A 23311-nucleotide genomic window follows, 5' to 3' on the forward strand; every position below is an offset into this window, starting at 1 on the left:
ACCTTGCTCTGGCCACCTGTGTGTAGTCGTCATACTGTTTAAATCCAACATGACCACACATTAGGCCTGTGTGTGGAATGCACTTATAGTTATTCATTTCCCTGCAGACAGAATCCCTGTGGGGCATCAAAGTGAGATGACTAACTTTGCATTATTCAAAATGTGTATAGACAAATCATTTCAGAGTCACATTAAACTGTGGACATTTTTAATATTTAAAATACACATTCAAATCATGTCACATCCTGCAATTGCTAGCAGAGGGTTTATTAAAACTACAGGGTTATGATCATTTGAAAGCAGTGTTGAATGACTATTGACCTTATTCTGCCCCACCCTCTTTTTCCATAAATGCAACTAAACTGCGCTTTATTTGAGGTGAAACTTCCGGTTAAGTGGAAATCACCTTCCTTTAAATGGAGAATTTGAGAAAAGTTTCACTGCTAAAATATTATATAAAGTAGGTTGATTTATGTTAAATGTTCAACGTTTATGCGCAATAACAAGACAGCAATGCACCAATTCCCCAGGAAGCTTTAAAATGGCTTTGTAGTCCATTTAAAACTAATTTGCCGTCAACATCGGCAGCCCCATACAACAGAAATGACAATGGCAGCACCCACGGTAACTTCCAGAATAAGATGAATAGTTATCTGAGACAAACTGTTGTAGTTGTTGATATTTGTTTCAGATGATATTATACTTCCAGTGCAAAATGCATTTAACATCAGCCAAACCCACTGCATTACACAAAGAGACGTAAAACACAGCATGGAGGTACAGAGAAGTGGGATAAATGCAAGAAAAGCAGACGACAAATCAGAAGTAGTTATTTGTTTACTGTAGCTTTGACCACGGTCTCACAAGCACCTCAAACTTGGCATTACTAAAACCTTTCTTTGTGAAGCGCAGAAATTGGCTGTATGACTGTAAAGTGTAATTCAGGTACAATTTAAATTTTATTTATTGAGTAAACATTAGTTATGTTTGGGTGACGTCAGTGTATCATGTAGTAGTGCCCTGTCCGTGGAACCAGAGCCTTATTCAGAACATGGAAACACAACTTGGCTGGAGGTAGTTCCAACAAGCAAGACCGCCCCAAGTGTGCCATGTCCATGAAAAAGAGGCTTAACTTGAGAAAACCTAACATGTAAAAAGTTGTTTACTAAATGTAGCCATTATATTTTATTATCTCCCTTGCCCATAATGTTCTTTTTAGTGTTCTTCTCTGGTTTTAATAAAATTATGTAACACTTGGGAATAAAAATACAAAACAGTAGACCAAAACTTGAGGCAAGTATTGCAAATATCTCCACTGCCACACTAAACTTTCCTGGAGAGCTGACATAAGCTGGGATAAAAGTGATCCAGACCGTACAGAAGATCAACATGCTGAAGGTGATGAACTTGGCTTCATTAAGGTTATCAGGAAGTTTACGAGCAAAGAATGCCAACACAAAACACAACAAAGCTAACAGACCTATGTACCCAAGAACTGCCCAGAAACCAATATCTGAACCCATGGCACACTCTATAATAATTTTGTGAGTGAATTGTTTCACATTTTTGAACGGAAATGGAGGTGATATTGTTAACCAGAGGACACAGATCAGCACCTGTATCAGAGTAAAACCTACGACACTGAGTTTCTGCTGAAGAGGCCCAAACCATTTCATGACATTACTTCCTGGAAGTGTGGCTCTGAAGGCCATCAACACCACTATAGTCTTCCCCAGAACACAAGAGATACAGAGGACAAAGGTGATGCCGAACGCAGTGTGGCGCAGCATGCAGGACCACTCAGAGGGACGGCCGATGAAGGTGAGAGAGCACAGGAAACACAGGCTCAGAGAGAAGAGCAACAGGAAGCTCAGCTCAGAGTTATTGGCTCTCACTATTGGAGTTTTTCTGTATCTGAAGAAAATACAGGCCACAACACAAGTCATACAAGTCCCAAATAAAGATGCCGCTGTGAGCAGGGCTCCCATGATTTCTTCATAAGATAGAAACTCTGTTTCCTTCCTCACACATGTGTCTCTTTGGACATTGGACCAAAAATCTGGAGGACATTGGACACAAGTGGTGGAATCTGTAAATGGACAAATGAATGTGTTTAAATCTTTCAGACACAGTGTAAGGAATTAGTGAAGTGGTGTTAAATGTGACAAAGTGTTTGCAAAAGCAAAACCTGCAGGACCTGTGCTGTTGCTTATTTCTCCTTCTGCACAGAGCACACAGTCGTAACAGCACACTGGCTTTCCTTTCTGGAGAACCTTACGTGTGCCAGGTGAACATGCTCTGCTGCAAACTGATATTGGCACCTGGACCACGAAGACAGAACAGTTATTTGAACAACTCTACTTCATGCTGTGACCACTTTAAATTACTCACCTGCTTTGAATTCTGGGCCCAATATATAGACACATTTTGTAGTGTCAGTTGTCTGTCTGCAGGAAGAGAAGCATCATAAAGGCCCACTGTGACAAAGTCCACTGTGCCCTGGGCAGTGGGCTGCCAGTTTATGATTTCATATTTAGCAGTAGGATCACCATTCTCGTTGAAATACACCTCTTCTCCTTCTTTTGTTTGGAAATGAATGTTTTTCAAATGTTGCAGTATCTAATAATAAAAGACAGTTATTATAATACGAATAATATTTGTCACATGTATTTACTCACCATATGAGGATCTAAGTTCACATCTGTTTGACAGGTTTTGTTACATTTGAGGATTTTATGCAGGGCATAGGCCACTGCATATACTCCCTTGTAGACGTTGTTAAAGATTGGCATCAGGGACATGTCAGTGAAGCTGTTGTCCACTTGACTCAGGTCTTCAGTTCCTGTACATCTTTTGTGATAAGTCTCTGCATTGAACTCACAGTTAAACAGTTCTTCCCAGAACTCAGTAAATAACTGATTACCAGAGGTGTTGAGTGATCTCACATCCATCATGAACTCCTCCATGCCACTGACATAAGCCTTTGGGATGGACAATCCTATGGCCCCATCTAGAATGTGTTTTTTGTCCATAGCCATAATTTTAGAATCAAAGATCCAGGCCTCTGTGCCCACCCACTGGTAACCAGTCACATTATGTTCAGATAAGGCTGTTATCAGTACAACAACCTCATTTGGTGTGAGAAAGGTGACTATTACTTTGGAAACAGACTGTCTTATTCTTTTGATTATATTTAGTATTTTTTCAGGTGGGTCAGCTCTGAAAAAGGACACAGAGTATTCCAGACAGATACCGAGCTTTTGGGCAGTTTCAGCGAAAGTGGCCATGCCGTTATTGCCATAGTCATCATTTGTTCTGATGGCTCCCACCCATGTCCAACCAAAGTGCTTGACCAGCTGGGCCAGCGCTCTGCTCTGGTACAGGTCACTGGGTATAGTCCTGAAGAAGGAGGGGTATTTCACTTTGTCACTCAGACATGCACAAGTGGCAAAGTGGCTGATCTGGAATAGTTTAAAACAAACATAATGAACATTTCTACATTTGGAATCGAACCAGTACATGCTTAAGCGTTACCAGTGGCAAATGAAAGGGGCCAAGGACCGGAGCTATAGCCACGCAGGCAGAAGATGAAGTCTCTCCTAAAATGGCCTGCACTTGGGCTGACCTGGTGCATGGAGTTTCAGAGGAAACAAGTACTTCTTCATTTCCATTAGCCAGAGAAAGCGCTCCTCTGACTCCATGAAGAATGGACCCACAAGAATCGTACAACTTATAGCCCAGTGAAATGCCTGGCAGCAGGTCTGACCTGTTGTTTATCTCTGTTATAGCAAAGCGCATAGCCTGGGCAAACTGGAAATCTCTGAAGCTCACGCTAAAAGTGGAGATGGTTAGTGCTTAGTTAATTCAGCAATGTACATTCATGACAAGATCTGAGCCCTAATATCATTGTGCAATTACAGATTAATAACATGTTGTGTGGTGTAAAATACGTACCCGATGCACTCCCGTGGCTTGGGTTTTTCTGTGTAATTATACTCCCTGACGATCCAGGTTTCATGGAAAGAGAAAATTCCACCTAACAAAAATTCACCATCTTTTAAGAAATGGAAGTTTGCTTGATCCCCTCTTTTAAAACAAACATTATTTTCTGTATGTAACATAGACACTTTAATTAAAAGAACTACCAAAGCATGAATTGCTCTGTTCCCTGTGACCATTATTGATGTGACCTGTGGGTGTCTCACTGGAAGCTGCTCCCTGCACTTGTTTTTATATCACTGTTATGTCAACAACATCACATCACATTACGCGTTTTGTAATCCCCCAAGAAGGAGTTATTTTTCCTCTTGTGGCAAAATCTAACTTTTTCCAACTGATTGTAAGTGTATCTGTTTAGAAATATTTCAGTAATGTAAGAATAATACCTAGTGCTCAAGTATTTAGTTCATGGATGTACGACGGAGTATAAGGGTCACTTAAATAAAAATAATTTATGCAGGCGCTACGAGAATAAAGTTGTAGCATTTTGACGTTAAAGTCTTAATTTTACGAGAAAAAAGTTGTAATATTACGAGAATAAAGTCATATTTTTATGAGAATATAGGCTGCTGTGTGTGAATGAGTGACTAGTGCGTTATGAAGAATTTGGAGCATTTTGTTCAGATATAGCAATTTCTTCCAAATCTGTCTGGTTCCTCCGACTAAACAAACTCAAATGCTGGTAGTGTCCCTTCAAAGTACTTATACTGATGATAGTGTGGTGATGGTTTTATTGTGCGTAAACCCCAGTTGAAAGTTTATCTGAACAAAATGCTCCAAATTCTCCATAACGCATAACGGATTGGTCACTCATTCATGCACAGCAGCTTATATTCTCATAATATTACGACTTTATTCTTGTAATATTACGACTTTTTTCTCGTAATATTACGACTTTTTCTGACTTCGACTTTATTCTCGTAAAATTACGACTTTAATGTCGAAATGCTTTTTTATTTAAGTGACCCTTATACTTGTCATATGGATGAAATAAGCAACTCAAAACTATTAACTTTTTGTATGTGTTATTTATATATATTTATTTTATATGCTTTAAAGGATGCTATGCCATTAAAAAAAAACAAAAAAAAAAACAACAACAATTCGTTTATCTTGTATTTTACAGTGTGAAATAGGCCTGTTCACAGTGCCTTGTGTGAGGCTTTACCCATCAGATGTTTCCTTGTATTGTGTTCAGGTTTGAATAATATGATGAAGCATTTGGGCAAAAATATACAAAATAGCATACCATAACTAGAGGCCAGAATAGCAAATATCTCCACAGCGACAGTGAACTTTCCTGGAGAGCTGACATAAGCCGGGATAAAAGTGATCCAGACTGCACAGAAGATCAACATGCTGAAGGTGATGAACTTGGCTTCATTAAAGTTATCAGGAAGTTTACGAGCCAAAAAGGCCAACACAAAACACAACAAAGCTAACAGACCTATGTATCCAAGAACTGCCCAGAAACCAATGGCTGATCCAAGTGCACACTCAAGTATGATCTTTTCTTTATAGTGGCTCATATTTTTAAAAGGGAAGGGGGGGTTTATTGTTAACCATAAGATACAGATTACAACTTGTACTAGTGTGAAAGCCAGCACACTGAGTCTCTGCTGAACAGGCCCGAACCATTTCATGACATTACTTCCTGGAAGTGTGGCTCTGAAGGCCATCAGCACCACTATAGTCTTCCCCAGAACACAAGAGATACAGAGGACAAAGGTGATGCCGAACGCAGTGTGGCGCAGCATGCAGGACCACTCAGAGGGACGGCCGATGAAGGTGAGAGAGCACAGGAAACACAGGCTCAGAGAGAAGAGCAACAGGAAGCTCATTTCTGAATTGTTGGCTCTCACTATTGGAGTCTGTCTGTAATGGAAAAATATCAGTGCTATAGTTAAGGCCAAGCAAGCGCCGAAGACCGAAAAAGAGACAAGAATTATGCCCATGAGTTCCCTGTAGGTGAGATACTCTATTGCTTTCGGATCACACTTAGTCCTCTTTGCATTGGACTTGTACTCTGGAGGACATTTGTGGCATTTCACAGCATCTGAAAGGATAAAGACTTTTAGGCTGTGGCACATCCACTCCTTAAGAAAGTGTGTGAATGTAGGCGTGGTGATTTTGCCCATGAATAACAGAATGAGGGCCAGTGTGAAGGGGAGTAGTCCTGCAGGGATCTCACTTGTGCTGTTGCTGTACTCTCCGTCAGCACAAGTAATGCAGTCGAAACAACACACAGGCTTCCCTTTGACGAAAGCCCGGCGCGTCCCTGGCAGACAGCTCTCACTGCACACAGATCTGGGCACCTGCAGGGACACACAGGCAGGAACATGGTTACATTTTACACATTAAAATACAATACAAATGTGAGTCCATGTGAATTACTGTATTTGTAATACTAAGGGGATATCTGGATTTAAGTTAAGTAAATATTAACACATAGCACAAGGAACTGTCTTTGTGCATTTGATGAATGGACAGAGCTTTTATAATGATTCCATTATTAAATTAGTTCATAAAGACAAGATGTTGTTTCTATAATATTATGTTTTTGAAAAGGGTTTATTACTGTGACTGCGTGGTTGATGGTGAAATGGAATATGCTAGTGCATTTCAGCTTCACTTAGTGTACCTCTGGACTGTTGTCTGCCCATATTGCTTTTTCACCACTCTTCATGTCAAACTGTTGACCTTCAGGTTGAGAGGCGTCATAGTATCCAATGGTCTTAAACAGGATATAACCTGTGGCATCCATTTGCCAGTTTACAAGGGCATAGCGAGCCACGGGATCGCCCACTGCATCGAAAAACACATTCTCACCCATTTTTGTGGAAAAATTCACTTGTGTTAGGTAATGCAATACCTGTGGAGAGGTAATATTTCAATTTTATTATATGTCTAAAATGATCTAATATGCACAGACATTTTGATCTGTACACTACCTGCCATGGTTTAACATTCCCCTTTTCAGCACATGAGTTATTCTCAAATGGCCCCAGTCCTTTTTGACATGTAAAGAGCATATCTAGTGCATAGGCTATAGCATATGTGGCCTTGTATACATTATTCAACAAACTGGCATCTGATACATCAGTGAAGCGAGAGTCTGTATCCCACAAGGCCTCACTGCCGTTGCATGCAGGCAGTAAAGATATAGTTTCTTGTGTTGGATTTGGAGTGCATTTGAAGACTGACTCCCATAATTCCACTAGGCCCTGATCTCCCAGCTGAGTGGAGGGCCTGCTGTTCGCTAGAAACTCTTGCAGCCCGGGGATATGTGCATTCAGAGCAGCAAAACCAACGGCCCCTTGCACAACAGCATAATTGACAGCAGAAGCAATGTAGCGATACGTGATCCACCCCTCACTGCCCACCCACTGCAGCCCTGTCACATTTTGAGCATACAGTTCTTTTATGAGAATATCCAAGTCTGTTCCGTCTGCAAACGCCACTATGACTTTAGAAGTGGATGTTTTGATAATGTCCACAACCTCCAGGAACCACTTTTTAGGATCTGTTCTGTAAATTGCCACAGAATACTCGACACAGACTCCTTCTTTTGCAGCGGCTTCCATGAACGTGGCCATCCCTCCATTTCCATAGTCACTTCTGGTCCGGATAGCACCCACCCATGTCCAGCCCAGATGTTTGACCAATTTAGCCAGTGCTTTGCTTTGGTATAAATCACTGGGTATTGTTCTGAAGAAGGAGGGGTAGTCTCTCCTGTTGCTAAGACAGGCACAAGTGGCAGAATGGCTGATCTGGAAGAGTTGAGAAAAGAACAAGACAAGCTATAGATGTGCACGGGCAAAACGATCCATCTTTCAGCATAATATTTCTGCATTATGACACAAATAATATGAGAACGCTTGGCTTGAATCATCAGTAATAGACACAATATTCCATGAGAGTGAGCATATGGTTAAAAATCTCCAACATTCAGAGTAATACTAGTCTCTACCCAGTTGCTCTGCCTTCAACATATACATTTGACATGAACAGATTTAATGCAAAAGCGTCTACCCTTCCTGTGTGTCTCATACTCACTACAGGTATATGGAAGGGTCCCATGGTACGTGCAATGCCAATAGTGGAAGTAGAGGTGGTCTCCCCTATGACTGCATGCACCATGGAGAGCCTCTCGCAGCTCTCACCTTCCCCGCTCTCATAACGATTCATTAGATTTAGTGAAGCGCGTATAGACAGGGGGATGCTAGGGCACGAGTCAAAGATCCTATATCCCAGTGTCACATCAGGCAAAAGCTCTGTGCTATTGTTAATCTCCTCTATGGCAAACATCATGGTGTATGCATATTGAAGTTCACCAGGATCCAGCCTAGAAAATGGAGACACATTTAATTACACGTACAAGCCAAAACGATCATTATGTTACAGATGTCTTACCCACTGCACTGAATTGTCCCCGGGTTGACTTGGAAAGTGCTTGGAAAGACACTGACGGGGTTCTGGTGGAAGGAGAATATCCCTCCAATGTTGATGTCCCCCTCCTTATTAAACTGGGACATCTCTTTAGTAGCGTATGTTTTACAGTGCGGCTGACTTGCTCTGACAGATAAAAGGGTCAGAAGAAGCACGTCTGCGTTCAGTAGCATGGCTCCTCGCACTAACCCTGTAGGGGCTAAGAAGTCACCTCTGCACTTGTGGCATTTTATATGATCTTTGGTTCGGGCACAGGCGGGAGGGCAAACGGGGCAGGTGCAGTGTGAGAGTATTGGGTGTGATGCTTTCAACCAATTGCAGTTCATCAGTGGTAAATAAAAAAAGGTTTAAGCCAGTGAGGCGTCCCCTGTGATCTTTGTTTTGTTTGTTATATTATTTTATGTCGTAAAATAACTTAATCATTAATGCAGCAATCTTTACGGTAGATGATGTGCTTGATAATGATTAGCTATGATAATTAAGACAGATAGGCCTAAGTCAACAAATTCATAACAGCATAAGTGAAATAAAAGTGACATTTTTATTTGTTTTATTTGGGAGTATTTGGAATATTTAGGAACAATGTTAATTTTATCATAATCAAAATAATAACACATAAAGTATATTTTCCATTGATGGGTATTCATAATATTTAATTGTTCTGAACCTATTCAAATAATTTAATAATTTATTCTTCCCATCATGTGCTTTTTGGTGTTTTTTTCCGGTTTGAGGATTAATACATAGCATTTTGGAAAGAAAATGCAGAAAAGTAAACCCACACTAGAGGCCAGAATAGCAAATATCTCCACGGCGACAGTGAGCTTTCCTGGAGTGCTGACATAAGCTGGGATAAAAGTGATCCAGACCGCACAGAAGATCAACATGCTGAAGGTGATGAACTTGGCCTCATTAAAGTTATCAGGAAGTTTACGAGCCAAGAAGGCCAAAATAAAACACATCAACGCAAGTACACCAATGTAACTCAAAACTGCCCAAAATCCAACAACAGATCCCAAATGGCACTCGAGAATAATTTTATCTTTTGCGTAAACTATATTTTTGTGTGGCAAAGGTGGAGCTATGCTTAACCACAACACACATGCCACAACTTGTATAAATGTAAAGACAAAAACGCTTGTTCTCTGGATGGGAATAGAGCACTGGGGAACTGTATTTGCGGGTTTTCTCATTTTAAATGCCACTACAACTGCTATAGTCTTAGCCAAGATACAAGACATGCACAAAGCAAAGGTGATGCCGAACGCGGTATGACGCAGCATACAGGACCACTCAGAGGGACGGCCGATGAAAGTCAAAGAGCAAAGGAAGCATAGAGTTAGAGACACCAGCAGAAGGAAGCTAAGCTCAGAATTGCTGGCTTTTACAAGAGGGGTGTGACGAAACCAGAAAAACACACACATCACCATTATGGTTAAAGAGGCTCCAAACAAGGACAAAGCAGCAAGCAGGGCACCCATGGTCTCTTCATATGACAGGAACTCAGTCACCTTAGGCACGCACTGGCTGTGATTCCTGTTGGACCAGTACTCAAGAGGACACAGCATGCAATCAGTATCTGCAAACAGAGTCATGATGTTACTTTGGATTGCATATTTCTAAAAAATAATTATTACAACATTTGGAATACTTACTGTTTTGACGACTGATCTCACCGGCCGCACATCTGATACAGGAGAAGCAGCAGAGAGGTTTACCTTTGATCTGGGCCTGACGGAAACCAGGGGGACAACTCTGACTGCAGACAGACTGGGGCCTCTGAAAAGAATTTCAAAAATATATTTGACCTATAGCACAAAATAAATAAATAAAATAAAGGGTGAGTGCATCACTGGGTCAAATAAAATGTAACGCAGGTGCTCTTTGAGGATCCAGTATAGTGGCTGAGTACTTATAGTCCACTTAAAGTGAGTCAGGCAGGTCAAATATATTGGTAGAAGGAAAGAGAGATCCGAGGCACTCTGACTTGCCGACTTGTTTTCCCCTGCAAATGGGCAGAAGTCACCATGGTCAAAATGCTTTGGAATGTATACTTTGCCTAAATAAAGAACTTTTATTGTAAGTCAGAGTGCCTCAGAGCTGTCTATTTTCTTCTACCAATAAATTTGACGTACTTGCACTGACTTTAAGTGCTCTATCAGTGCACTCATATCCACTATACTTGATCAATATTGTAACTCAAATACACTGAATGTCTTTCTATAACTTTGTAACTTACATGCCAAATTTATTTGATTATTAGGTTTTGATCAGATACGGATATACGATATTGATTGTTCTGTCAATAAACTTTACAGAACTAGAATACTATAGTATTAGAATACTACATTTTTTGCGATACCTCTTTGAAATGAGCACCCCATGTTATTTTCTTTCCATTCATTTTAAAGAGCCTCCCATCTGGAGGTAAAGCATCATAGCTTCCAACTGCAATAAAGGAAATTCCCCCCTTGTCACTTTTTTGCCAGTTCACAAGCTCATATGTGGCAGAAGGGTCTCCATTTTCATCAAAATGCACCATGTCACCAGACTTCAGAGTGAAATGTACTTGCTGAAGTTGCTCCACAACCTAACAACATAAAGCATATAAATATATGAATAAACAGGTACTTATTATGATTATTATGGTATGTGGATCATACTTGGTTTGTCTCAGTTGTATTATTTGAACTGCATTCCTGGTCAGTGCAGTTGAATATACTGTGAAAAGCATGAGCCACTGCATACACAGCTTTGTAGACATTGTGTGATATCCGTAGCTCTGATACATCGGTGAAAGGACTCTCAATATCATTTAGTTGTTCTCTTCCAGTGCACTGGGTCTGATTGTACATACTGGCTTGAAAATTACATCCAAATGTCTCTTCCCAGAATTCCCTTAGTAGACTATTTTGAGGGTCCTTCATTGGATTAACCTGTAAGAGGAATTCTCTCAAACCCGGAATGCGAGCCCTTGGAAGACTAAAACCAAGTGAACCAGTCAAGATGGCTGCATATCTTGAAGTTGCCAGATAATGATCAGTAATCCAGGACTCACTGCCCACCCACTGCACCCTCGTCATGTTCTGTTTTAGGGCTTCCTCCAACAAAAGATTCATCTCAACCTGTGCAAGAAATGCAACCAAAACCTTTGCTGTTCCTTGCTGGATAATTTTGACCACACTGGCAACCTTTTCCACAGGGTCAGTTCTGCATATGGCTTCTGAATACTCGATACAGACACCTTCCTGGGCGGCTGCGCTGATAAATGTTGCCATGCCATTGTTACCATAGTCATTGTTGCTTCTAACTGCACCAACCCATGTCCAGCCAAAGTGCTTGACTAGTTTGGCAAGAGCCCGACTCTGGTAGTAGTCACTGGGAATGGTCCTGAAGAATGTGGGGTACTCTTTTCTGTTACTCAGACAGGCACAGGTGGCAAAGTGGCTGATCTAAAAGAGCACAAGTAAACAATTTATTTACAATCCATTTATGAATTGTTCAATATAATGTTAATGTGAATGTTAATTGATTCTGTGTTAATGTGCATTTATAATAGATTAACTTCAAATCCACAAATGAATTATTGATTCAGTGATGTCATAACACATCAATTCATCATCAACATCTCAATATTTCCTTGTGCTAATAAAATGGAATGTTCATCTTTAAATACATAAATTTTGTCATCTTTTCCCCCACAAAAAATCATTAATAATAATAATAATAATAATAATAATAATAATAATAATAATAATAATAATAATAATAATAATAGGTGTTTTTGCTGGTTGTTTTAGATGATCATGAACTTATTACAGTATATCTCACAAGAGTAAAGAATTACACTCATTTTATCCATAAAAACAACACATTTACCACAGGTATATTGAATATCCCTGCTGTCTGCGATATCACAATTGTAGAAGAAGACTCGGAGGCTCCGATGATGGCTTGGACCTTATTTTGACCAGAACATGTTTGTCCCGTGTCCCGTTCCTGTCCATTCAGAAGAGCCATGACTGCCTGTTGGGCTGAACCACAGCCGTCAAGCACTTTATAACCAATGGAGATGTTAGGCAGCAGAACGCCACTTTTGTTTATCTCCTCTATGGCAAAAATCATTGTATAGGCAAATCGCAGTTCCCGTGTTTTTATCCTAAAAATAATAACATTTTCATCATTTAACATAACATCAACATAGCTTAAGGTTAATTTATTTAATGTTTTACCTGGTGCATCTCAAAGCCTCAGGAACACTGGTAAAAGTTGTTGTAGTTCGTGAGATTTGGCTGTGCAGAGAGAAGGCACCTCCAATCAAGATATCACCGACTTTATAGAAGTGAGGATGTTCGAGCGACCCCAGCATCTGACAGTCATTTTGTTCTTCAGTAGCTTCAAGAACTCGAAGTACAATCAAAAGCAATAACATGTAATCTTGGCACAAGTTTACCAACATTATAACATTTCACACACTGAAAACTGAGAAATCCACTGATGCAACTGACTTTTATAGTCGCTGATGATGTTCATTTACATTTCTCTGGAGGTTACAGGTGAACAAGACAACATCCCTTAATAACTTAAAAAGTCTTTAAACTGACATGCACTGACTTTTATTTACTGTTTCACATAAGACAATGCACAAGTTTATGTGAAAAAAATATATTGTGAATATTTATTGTCATGTTTTTCCCATGAGGAATTTTTTGGTGTTCAGTTCAGGTTTAAATACAATAACATGGCATTTTGGGACGAAAATGCAAAACAATAATCCATAACTTGAAGCCAGAATAGCAAATATCTCCACGGCGACAGTAAACTTTCCCGGAGAGCTGACATAAGCTGGGATAAAAGTGATCCAGACTGCACAGAAAATCAACATGCTGAAGGTGATGAACTTGGCTTCATTAAAGTTATCAGGAAGTTTACGAGCCAAAAAGGCCAACACAAAACACAACAAAGCTAACAGACCTATGTATCCAAGAACTGCCCAGAAACCAATGGCTGATCCAAGTGCACACTCAAGTATGATCTTTTCTTTATAGTGGCTCATATTTTTAAAAGGGACGGGGGGGTTTATTGTTAACCATAAGATACAGATTACAACTTGTACTAGTGTGAAAGCCAGCACACTGAGTCTCTGCTGAACAGGCCCGAACCATTTCATGACATTACTTCCTGGAAGTGTAGCTCTGAAGGCCATCAGCACCACTATAGTCTTCCCCAGAACACAAGAGATACAGAGGACAAAGGTGATACCGAACGCAGTGTGGCGCAGCATGCAGGACCACTCAGAGGGACGGCCGATGAAGGTGAGAGAGCACAGGAAACACAGGCTCAGAGAGAGAAGCAACAGGAAGCTCAGCTCAGAGTTATTGGCCTTTACTAAGGGAGTGTCTTTGTGATAGAAAAACAAAATGGCTGCTGATATGGTTAGCCCTGCTCCGAGGACAGTGAAAAACACAAGTACTTTGCACATGACATCACTGAAAGACAAGAACTCTATGCTTTTGATAACACACATAGTTCTGTTTTCATTGGACCAGTATTCCTCAGGACACTTAATGCACCCATTAGAATCTGTAAAGAAAAGTAAGTTACTACACACAAAAATAGTATTTCACAAACATAAAGAAGAAACACAAAAGTTGGAAAACAAATCCAGTACTTATATTTATGTATTTCAGGTCAGATGTTCTTATTGTACCTGTTCTGTTGCTAATCTCTCCTTCTGGACATGGGGAACAGTCATAGCAACAAACAGGCCTCCCTTTCTGCAAAACTTTGTGAGTTCCTGGATGGCAACTTTCACTGCACTGTGACACTGGGACCTGAAGAAAAGGGGTGAGTCAAAGGTTTATTCACTTAAAAGCTGTAGTTGGCACAGTTAAATATCTGTTGCGTTGAGTGAATTTTTAAAAAGTTGAGTAAGTTGGTGCTGAATGCTAGTACAAGAATGGCAAGAATGTTTTGTAATTACTCTGGAAATGTTATTTTAATATATAACCCCAAAATTAAAATAGTGTCTTTCTGTCTAGTTCACATCTCAGGCTCTTATTTGGGAAAGATGTTTTGGATCAAGCTAATGTCCTCATCAATCTCCCCGTGAAAAGATTTTGGGTACTTTTTTGACTTTGTTCCACTTGCCTGTTGCTTCCCTTCTGGCCATGTTATTTCCTCACTTTGTAGGACAAACCTCTGGCCCGGAGGCTGAGAGGCATCATAATGTCCAACAGGTTTAAATTCAATTAATCCATTTGACCCACGCTGCCAGTTTATGACCTCATATCGAGCCACAGCAGCCCCAGTGCGGTCAAACCAAACTTGGTCTCCAGTCTTGATGGTAAAATTGACCATCTTCAGAGACTTAACAACCTACGAACATAAAAACAAGATGGGAGATCAAATGACTAAAATTATTGTCAGTTTTGCATGTGGCTAAAAATAAATTCCTGTATAGATACATGAAATATACATGTCTTACCTGGCCCGGTGTGATGGCCACAGTCTTGTCACAGCCCTGATGCTCAGAACACTTAAGTAAACTGAGCAGAGCGTGAGCCACTGCGTAGACGGCCTTGTAGATGTTTGTGGAATACCTCAGTTCTGCTACATCTTCCACATGGTCTTTCAGCTCATACAAAAAATGGTCGTCTTTACATTTCGCAGTTTCCATCCCATTTCCCCTGGCGTATCTGCACATTATATCTGTCTCCCAGTATTCTCGGAGTAGGAAGCTATCATGACCTGTGATATTTGCTTTTGGTACAGCGAATCCGAGAGCACCCCCTAGCACGCTAAAGCTGGTGGGTGTAATAAGGCTGTCTGCAGTCATCCAGCTCTCCACACCAATGAACTGCAGACCTGTGACATTTTGCAAACTCATTTCTTCTAAGAATTCATTCATTTCCACATGGGAGAGAAATCCAATGATGACTTTTGCCGTGCCTTTCCGGACAACTTCAACCACTTTCTTCAACTTCTCTCGTTCAGTTCTGTGGAATTTCTCGGAATATTCCACACAGATTCCTTCTTCCTGGGCGGCAGCAAGAAAAATAGCCATTCCGTTATTGCCGTATTCACTGTCACTATTTACTGTGCCAACCCATGTCCAGCCAAAGTACTTGACGAGGTAGGCCAGAGCGCGGCTTTGGTGGAGGTCACTGGCAATAGTCCTGAAGAAAGATGGGTACTCTTTTCTGTTGCTAAGGCACTCACATGTAGCTGAGTGACTAATCTGAAAAGACAGGAGGAAACGAAATTCTCCTAAAATAAACTAAGCTGAAATGCATTTAAATCGTTCATGGACAACATCACAAAAGTCTAAAGGATAGTTTTGAAAAAGAAAAAAAAAGTGTATTGCAGATTCATTGTGTTCAAATATGTTCAGTACAACGAGAGAAATATTTGAGCATATTTCACTTATTGTGAAATGTTCCTCAGCAAATTTACTGAAAATATCTGGCTTTCCATTTATCGTTTTATACAAAATTGTTCCATTGCGCATACAGTTATTATTACGATGAGTACTATTCATACTGACACTAAAGACTACATTACAATAATAAATATCAGGAACAAATGAATAAAGGCTGAGTAGTGATCTGCATCATAGGCCTTAACCTGTTAATATTTCTCAAAATGGTCTATTCTACGTACACCACTTTTCCAATGACATGCTTATAAACCTCCATACAGAACATTACAACACTCTGCATTCATTCACAGCCAATTGATGTCCCTCTTACCACTGGTAGCTCAAATGGGCCAGTGGTGCGGGACAGGATCACAGTAGAAGATGACTCAGACTCTCCTATAACAGCATGGACAGAGGCCTGACCAGAGCATCTGTCGCTGCTCTCCGCTGCCCCTCCATTCATCAGGCCCATGACACTCCGCATGGACTTCAAAGTGGAGCCACAGTTGTCATAAATCCGATATCCAATGGAAATGTTTGGGAGAAGGCCTTTTTGGTTGATTTCCTCTATGGCAAATATCATGGTCTGAGCAAACCGGAATTCTCTGAGGTTAACACTGAAACAACAATTGAAAACAGACTTTTATCTTTTTATTAAGGAACTACCACATTTCACAAGTGTACTTTTCATGAAGATATGCAGAAATGAAACAAATAATTATAATAAATAATATTAGGTAACACATGTTGGCCAGGCCCTTTGTAAACAAGAGAAGACTATAAACAGTTTGTCTGAAATTACCTAGAACATTCCATGTCAGTAGGTTTGTCAGTGAACAGAAGTGGATGCTGCGACACTTGGCTATGTATAGAAAAAGCTCCTCCAATAATGACATCTCCAGGTTTGGACAGAAGAGGTAATTCTGGACTGCCCATGATCTTACAGACATGCTCTTGTCCCAGCCCCCTTCCCAATGCCGAGATAAGCACTAACACTGCCACCGCAACTGACATGATTAGTTTCGAATCATTTACCTGTCACAACTTTTATAATGTTATGTGATGTCAGGTTTTATGTGTCACAACGTCTAACCAATCCAAAGTGTTTGTACTTTTGGCTTTTCAAACTAACTTTTTGCCAACACTTTGACTTTTGATTACAGGCCTGTCAACAGATATATGGGAGTCTGGGACAAGAACCCCTACATTTGCCCTACTCTAATATAGATGACAGTTTATGAATACATATAATAATGAAAAGATATACATTTGCTTTATATTGCATTTTTAAAGACACATTACATTGCATTGTTCATTCACTTCACACCTAGTGGGGGTATTGTTATAGCCACAGCTGTCCTAGGGCAGACTGAAAGAAGCAAAGCTGCCAATCCACGTTATCGGTCCCTGCAATCACCACTGCACAACACATTCATACTAGACAAGGTGAGTGAAGTGTCTTGTCTAAAAACGCAATGCCAGTAGGCTGAAATCGATCCTCTGACCTCTGGGATGATGGACGAGTGCTCTAACCAATCATATATTATCCCAGATTCATATGAATATTCTTAGTTTATGCATTGTTTACTTATTTGTCTTATAGAGGTGGTCACAGCATTAGATGTGTGTGTTCTTTTTTATGTGACAATAAATACACTATTAATCGAGACAAATGACATATCACTGTCACATGAAAAACTTTTACTTTTCTGTTTTGACTAATGGACTGAAACTACAAGCTTTGATTGATGGCCTCTTGAATGGCAGTAATCTAAGAATTAAAAGTGTGATTTTGACAGCTCATCCAAACTAAATGCTGCAATACCAAAACAGCTGATTAGTGAGTGCAGTGGACTGTGAGACATTTAATTTGATGTTTTTGTTATTTGTAGCTAAAGGGCTGTTTATGAGACGCTGAAGCCCCTCTGAAGGCTCACTGTAATTATGAAGAATCACTGTTTATATTATTGGTGCATGATGCTGTTAGTTTATGAGGTCGTGTTTTGTTTTTTCTCATGGGATTATGGGTTTAGCAGGAACATGTCTGTGCCCCAGGACAGGAATAGCACCTTTGGTGTTTTCTAACCAACTCACTACAACTCCCTCTAGTGCGTGTCCCTCATCCATACATGATGTTTACCATCCACAGATCTTGCATCACTTTTGATCTGAAAGAAAGTAAAAACTTTTCACGTAGTGTGAAAACCAACATTAATACTGTATTAAATTGTATTAAAATATTATTCATTATCATTTATATTGCTGCCATAGGCTGCAGCGGAATATGTGGTATTAAAAGTGTAAATAAACAGAATGCTTTGGTTTACAAATCTGCTCAATTATATATTCATGCATGTGATAAATGTTGAAACTAAAATATGAAATGCTCAAAAGTGTGATTGTAAATTAATTAGGCCTGTTATAAGTGCCTAGAGTTTGAATTTTTGCAGAAGAAATTAAAAATGCATCATTTGCCCCCTTAGATAATCCATCTCTTCATCTCCATCTCTCAGGGTCCATTACCTAAAAAGTCAAATGAGATAAAAATGCATCATGTCTTCATTTGAGTTTGGATAATACATTATTTTTACAGAATTATTTTTAATAACATTGTATTTGACTTATGTGCAGCACTGGAGCTGTATCCACCAAACATAACAACAGATCTGGAACTGTGTTAACTGTACAGTCAAACAATGGCTTAAACTAAGCCAAACCAGTGTACATTAGAAGTCCAGTGTTTTATTGTAAATATCCTGTGTTGTATGCTGCATGACTGTGTGGTATTAATGTCACCATCTTTTTTTAATTGTGGGGGCCAGCTCTTCAAATAAGCTCTGAGCTAGATGACCTATGGACATGGCATCACCAGCACTTTAAACTGTAACATAGTGCTTTGTTCTGTCCCTGTCGATTAAACATTATAAATAAATAAATAACGTACTATTTTAATCAAACATTTGTCCCCCAAATAACTGTTAGAAAAACTACCTCAGAGGAAAGAGGGTCATTCATTGAAAATAACTGCTCCAACTCAAAGTTTAAGGGAAGTCAAATGTGTGCACTGATATAGTTCCTTTTTACACAGATTGTGACAGCACAAATTCAAATACTTTATCTCTTTTTCTTGTTTTTCCTTTTCTCAAAAAGGGTTAGATTTGAGCCTTGTGCATTTTAAGAACAGGTCAGAAACTGAAATCTTTTTATTTCAGTTCACATATATAACACAAATATAACATTAATACAAATGTGTGTTTGTGTAAGTATAATACATCTTCATACAGCCAGCTAAGGTCAAATGAAAATGTGATTTTTATTTTTTTAAATTATTATTATTATTATTATTTATTTTATTTAAAAAGGTGAGAGAGAATGTAGTTGCAGTTGTGAGTTCAAAACTTTATGGTGAAAGTAATGTTATTGAATAGAAAAGTTCAAAGTTTGTTTTCTATTACAACAATTGTCATTGTGTTAATTAATTTGACCAAAGTGATTTGCAGTCACACCTGGTGCAATGCTGAGCAGCTGATCCCAGATGTCAGGTGTCTTGTTGGAAACTCTTGCCTGTTGTTGCTTGCCTGCTCAGCCTCCTGCTCCATTCAGACCCACCGGGGACATCTCTGTCAACAGGTTAAAGGAAACACAATGTTGCAACTTCTCTTTGGGGATAAACAAACATCTTCTTCCTTCTTTCTGAGCCACAACCCTCAATAATAATAATAATAATAGAATACAAGTGATTAACCTTTAAAAGAAGAAAATCGGGGTACAATATGTAGATTAATTAGAAAGGACATGTGTAGAAAATGCTTAACATTAAAGTTGCTAAAACATGGGGAATGTAGACTGCAGTATAACACAGATATTACATAAAGAACTGGTCCTGGGCCTAAACATGAGTGTATTTTTTGTGGGTTTTTTTTTGACATATGTGTAAAAAAAACAAAAAACACATGTGTCAATTTCACACATGATCAATCTGGGATGGCTCTCGCTGAAAGTGATGGGAAAACTGAAAATGTTTTATTACTTTTGTTACATCCAGTTGCAAGAAAGCACAGACATATTCCCTGTCCACAAATGTTTAAAGCGCTTAGCTTCTGCACATTTTTCACAGACAAAATAGTCGGTATTGACACTAAAATATGCTGTCGGCATCACCATGTTTGTTTTGGTTCTTGGGCCCTTGGCCTTTGGCTTCTGCACAAACCTCAATGTGTCACTGGTTTACTCACCCGATTAGCCTGTGGGAGTCTCTCAAGATGGATTCTCATGAGTTTATGAACTCACAAATATCGTGAGAATCTATCTTGCTGTACAAGGTTAGTGGAAAACTGCAGTTTGTCCAAAAGGGGTCCATGTGCTGTTGTGGCTTCTATAGGGGGCGCTCTTACAGTCAGCTGTGTTCCATGTGCTTCTGAGGTGGTTTTCATTAGGACTCATTCATTCATCAGACTATGACCTGCTCTGTCTGTGATTGTACTCCTGGGCCTCTGTAAACTCAAAATGTGATGCCCTGTATACTATAGTATAAGACATCATACATGTAAAAACATAAAGAAAATGTAGCTGCAAGCAGGAATGATTGGCCCTCACCCGCGGCTACACTGTGCCCCACCTCACCAATGCCCTAACCCATTCTTAGCTTCTAACCGTGACCCTTACCTAAACCCTACCCCTGGCCCAACGTTAACCCTACCCTAACCCTAACTTCCTAACCATATCCCTACCCTAAGCCCTAAACCCTAATCCTTAGCTCCTAACCTTGACCCTGACCTAACCTTACCCCTAATCTTATCCCTAACCTAACCCTGACCTTACCCTAACAAATAGCCGTGATCCTAACCAGGGCCGGTCCTAGCCTTTGGGGGGTCCTAAGCTGAATTTGACCACGGAGGACCTCGCCACTTCAGTGCCACATATTCATATTTGACAACATTAAGATATCATCACAACCACTTATAAAAAGACTGAACTTTCTAGAGGCTCACAACAGCAATGACCAATAACTAATAAGTATAACAGTATAAAAACATGTATTTATTGAATTTATTAAATTTCACTTAAATAAACACAGCAGAAACTTTGTACAAGGTTTACCCTTATTGATTTTAATATAATTTGGTCACATTCGGCAGGTATTTTTTCCAACTTTGCTTTTGGATTTTTACTGGCCTCAGTGGCAGAGGTGAGTAGAGTAGCCAAAAAGATTACTCAAGAAAAAGCAGCATTGCTTCAAAGTAATATTTCTCAAGTAAAAGTAAAACTAGTTGTCTAAGAAATTATTATGGTAAATGGTTATGTTTTTACAGCACTACATCAAGGAACAACTCACTCATTCACACACACATTCATACACCAGTGTACGCAGACACTGAGGCTGTTGCACAAGGACACAACGTCAGCAGTCATTTGCAGGAGCTAGAATCTAACCACCAGCCTGTTGGCCAGTGGGCCAATCAACCAATGACCCTTATATCAAGATGATCTACTCAAGTAACAGTAAGTAACTACAAGGACATAATATCTGATTTGTAAATTTAAGTTAATGTAACTGAAAGGAGATAAAATATGGTATTTTCCAAGGATAGACAACTAACAACAACTAACTTGACAAAATTTGAAAAACTAAATCATATATGAAGGAGTACCACATGAAAAACAAATGCTCAAATCATTTCATATTGTCAACATCCCGCTTTTGTCACATGTAGACTTGCTAAAAAGTTACCAAAACATTTACTCAAGAGTGCTGTCAGTACTTCAAACTAAATATTACTCAAGTAGTGCCCCAAAACTACTCTAATATAGTAGTAATAGTAATAGTAGTCATCCATGTTACAACAGTGATCCATTTCTCCATGTGAAACCAGCACAAATCTTTCATTTATGTATATTTTATCGTAGATTCGCAAACAGTATTTTATCATCTGTCCACTCCACTGAAAATGTGACACAATGCAGTTGTCTTCAAGAACTTTAAAAACACATCTGCCTGGGAAAACAGTGTGTCCAAAGTGCTCTGGAGGTCTATAGAAGTCTCTCAAGGGACTGCTGGATGACACTATACAGTATGAGCTTTACATCAGCTAACCCCCACCCCAGTACTTTTATATACATAACCCATTGAAACTACTATTCCTCCACTCTTGAAACCCTCTTTGAAGCATATCATCCTTATTTTTCATGTGCTTCTTCAATGATATAAATTGTCACTGCATCAGTCTCCATCATGGCCGCCACAGTGAGAGACGGACAAGATGAGAAGGAAAAAATACGAGCAGGCATTTGTCAGGGATATTTATGCACCGGTAATTTCTGGTTCACACTTGCTGTGTGTATCTGTCTGCAGGAAAGCTCACATATTTGAGGAGGTGGTAGAGGAGCAAGGATGTGGTTTTAAGCCCATGAAAAACTATAGTGGTTTTCAAACTGTGGCACTTGTGTGGTAGGGGATGGTTGGGTACTCTTTTTTTTTTTTTTTTTTTTTTTTTTTTTTTTACATCTTTCTTATTTTTATTTTTATTTTTTTTTTTTCCATTTAGCTGTAGCAAACTATAATTACCAACCAATGCCACCTGAGATAGGCTCAGGACCTTAAATTGAGACATGCAAGTTTGTTGTTGAGGCGACAAGGCAAAGTTTAAATTATTCCCATTCCTAACCCTAACTTAACTCTGACCATAACCTCCTTAACACAACCTTAATCTCTAATCAAGCTTAACCCTTAACCCTTAACCCTACCTTAACCTCTAACCTTAACCGAACTGTACCCTAACCTCTAACCTAACCCTAATCTAATCTGTAACATTACCTTAAAACATGTGGCATGCTGTCAATGACTTTTTAATTGAACATTTTTGTTAAAACTTTTTTGTAGTGGTTGGTAACGCCGCAAATAAAAAAAAATTCACATATTCACATACAACTAATTCAAATGTCATATGTGCAAAAGAACATTTTATGAAAAACCTAAAAAAAAATATATATTTTTGTGGCTTCAAAGACCGTAAGGCTTGTCTCAAAAAAATAAATAAATAATGCTGAGTGAATTTTGTCTATATACACTTGAGAGTCCAGTTACCTTAATTCAACTAAAACTCAACTCAGCTCAGACTTACTACAACCAGTATTTCTAAAAACGTGAAATGTATTAGACCACATCATCTACACATCTACAGTTTGTGTTGAAGATTGTACATCTGTCCATTCACATGACTAAATAATCCATCAGGCCGAGTCATGCATGCTGCAGGGAAACAACCTCACCTCTGCTTTTTCCTATTTAGATCAAGTACTCATTCACTCATCCATGTTATTGTTGTTACAAGTGACACAGACGGCCATTTTCCACCGATCAAATCAAGGGGAACAAGTTCAAAGTGACAGCTCCAACATGTGCAAGTGTATATAAGATACCTCCAAGCACCCCACATACTGCAC

At 39.4% G+C, this 23311-nt stretch overlaps 4 protein-coding genes across 4 annotated transcripts; all 4 read right to left on the reverse strand.

The window, feature by feature from the left end:
• Positions 1 to 1178: 1178 nt before the first annotated feature.
• LOC117380413 (extracellular calcium-sensing receptor-like) lies at positions 1179 to 4052 on the reverse strand. Its single transcript, XM_033977217.2, has 6 exons — positions 3955 to 4052; positions 3535 to 3832; positions 2679 to 3461; positions 2392 to 2619; positions 2198 to 2321; positions 1179 to 2089 (listed from the first exon to the last, which is right to left on the reverse strand). The coding sequence occupies exons 2-6, from the start codon at positions 3796 to 3798 to the stop codon at positions 1179 to 1181; spliced, it is 2310 nt and encodes a 769-aa protein (XP_033833108.1). The 5' UTR covers positions 3799 to 3832; positions 3955 to 4052.
• A 1089-nt stretch (positions 4053 to 5141) lies between these two features.
• On the reverse strand, positions 5142 to 8621 carry LOC117380409 (extracellular calcium-sensing receptor-like). Its single transcript, XM_033977213.1, has 6 exons — positions 8413 to 8621; positions 8056 to 8344; positions 6951 to 7769; positions 6641 to 6871; positions 6191 to 6314; positions 5142 to 6055 (listed from the first exon to the last, which is right to left on the reverse strand). The coding sequence occupies exons 1-6, from the start codon at positions 8619 to 8621 to the stop codon at positions 5142 to 5144; spliced, it is 2586 nt and encodes an 861-aa protein (XP_033833104.1).
• Positions 8622 to 9128: 507 nt separating this feature from the next.
• Positions 9129 to 12817, reverse strand: LOC117380411 (extracellular calcium-sensing receptor-like). Its single transcript, XM_033977215.1, has 6 exons — positions 12681 to 12817; positions 12328 to 12607; positions 11112 to 11900; positions 10811 to 11038; positions 10104 to 10227; positions 9129 to 10027 (listed from the first exon to the last, which is right to left on the reverse strand). The coding sequence occupies exons 1-6, from the start codon at positions 12815 to 12817 to the stop codon at positions 9129 to 9131; spliced, it is 2457 nt and encodes an 818-aa protein (XP_033833106.1).
• Positions 12818 to 13132: 315 nt separating this feature from the next.
• LOC117380412 (extracellular calcium-sensing receptor-like) lies at positions 13133 to 16819 on the reverse strand. The gene is made up of 6 exons (XM_033977216.1): positions 16671 to 16819; positions 16200 to 16485; positions 14936 to 15688; positions 14599 to 14826; positions 14159 to 14282; positions 13133 to 14031 (listed from the first exon to the last, which is right to left on the reverse strand). The coding sequence occupies exons 1-6, from the start codon at positions 16802 to 16804 to the stop codon at positions 13133 to 13135; spliced, it is 2424 nt and encodes an 807-aa protein (XP_033833107.1). The 5' UTR covers positions 16805 to 16819.
• Positions 16820 to 23311: the final 6492 nt, after the last annotated feature.

This window comes from Periophthalmus magnuspinnatus, chromosome 13 (assembly GCF_009829125.3).
Source record: "Periophthalmus magnuspinnatus isolate fPerMag1 chromosome 13, fPerMag1.2.pri, whole genome shotgun sequence".
Lineage (NCBI taxonomy): Eukaryota > Metazoa > Chordata > Actinopteri > Gobiiformes > Gobiidae > Periophthalmus > Periophthalmus magnuspinnatus.

Coding starts and splice junctions, on each gene's coding strand:
- LOC117380413 (XM_033977217.2), bottom strand. CDS start 3,798: ATGCGCTTTGCTATAACAGAGATAAACAACAGGTCAGACCTGCTGCCA. Junction 3,462..3,534: donor GCCCCTTTCATTTGCCACTG/GTAACGCTTAAG, acceptor AAACTATTCCAG/ATCAGCCACTTTGCCACTTG. Junction 2,620..2,678: donor TGAACTTAGATCCTCATATG/GTGAGTAAATAC, acceptor TTTTATTATTAG/ATACTGCAACATTTGAAAAA.
- LOC117380409 (XM_033977213.1), bottom strand. CDS start 8,621: ATGCTACTGAACGCAGACGTGCTTCTTCTGACCCTTTTATCTGTCAGA. Junction 8,345..8,412: donor GGGACAATTCAGTGCAGTGG/GTAAGACATCTG, acceptor TCCATTTTCTAG/GCTGGATCCTGGTGAACTTC. Junction 6,056..6,190: donor AGAGTACAGCAACAGCACAA/GTGAGATCCCTG, acceptor TTATCCTTTCAG/ATGCTGTGAAATGCCACAAA.
- LOC117380411 (XM_033977215.1), bottom strand. CDS start 12,817: ATGCTGGGGTCGCTCGAACATCCTCACTTCTATAAAGTCGGTGATATC. Junction 11,901..12,327: donor GGATATTCAATATACCTGTG/GTAAATGTGTTG, acceptor GTGCTCTTTTAG/ATCAGCCACTTTGCCACCTG. Junction 10,028..10,103: donor TGAGATCAGTCGTCAAAACA/GTAAGTATTCCA, acceptor CTCTGTTTGCAG/ATACTGATTGCATGCTGTGT.
- LOC117380412 (XM_033977216.1), bottom strand. CDS start 16,804: ATGGGCAGTCCAGAATTACCTCTTCTGTCCAAACCTGGAGATGTCATT. Junction 15,689..16,199: donor GCCCATTTGAGCTACCAGTG/GTAAGAGGGACA, acceptor CTGTCTTTTCAG/ATTAGTCACTCAGCTACATG. Junction 14,283..14,598: donor GGCCAGAAGGGAAGCAACAG/GCAAGTGGAACA, acceptor CCTTTTCTTCAG/GTCCCAGTGTCACAGTGCAG.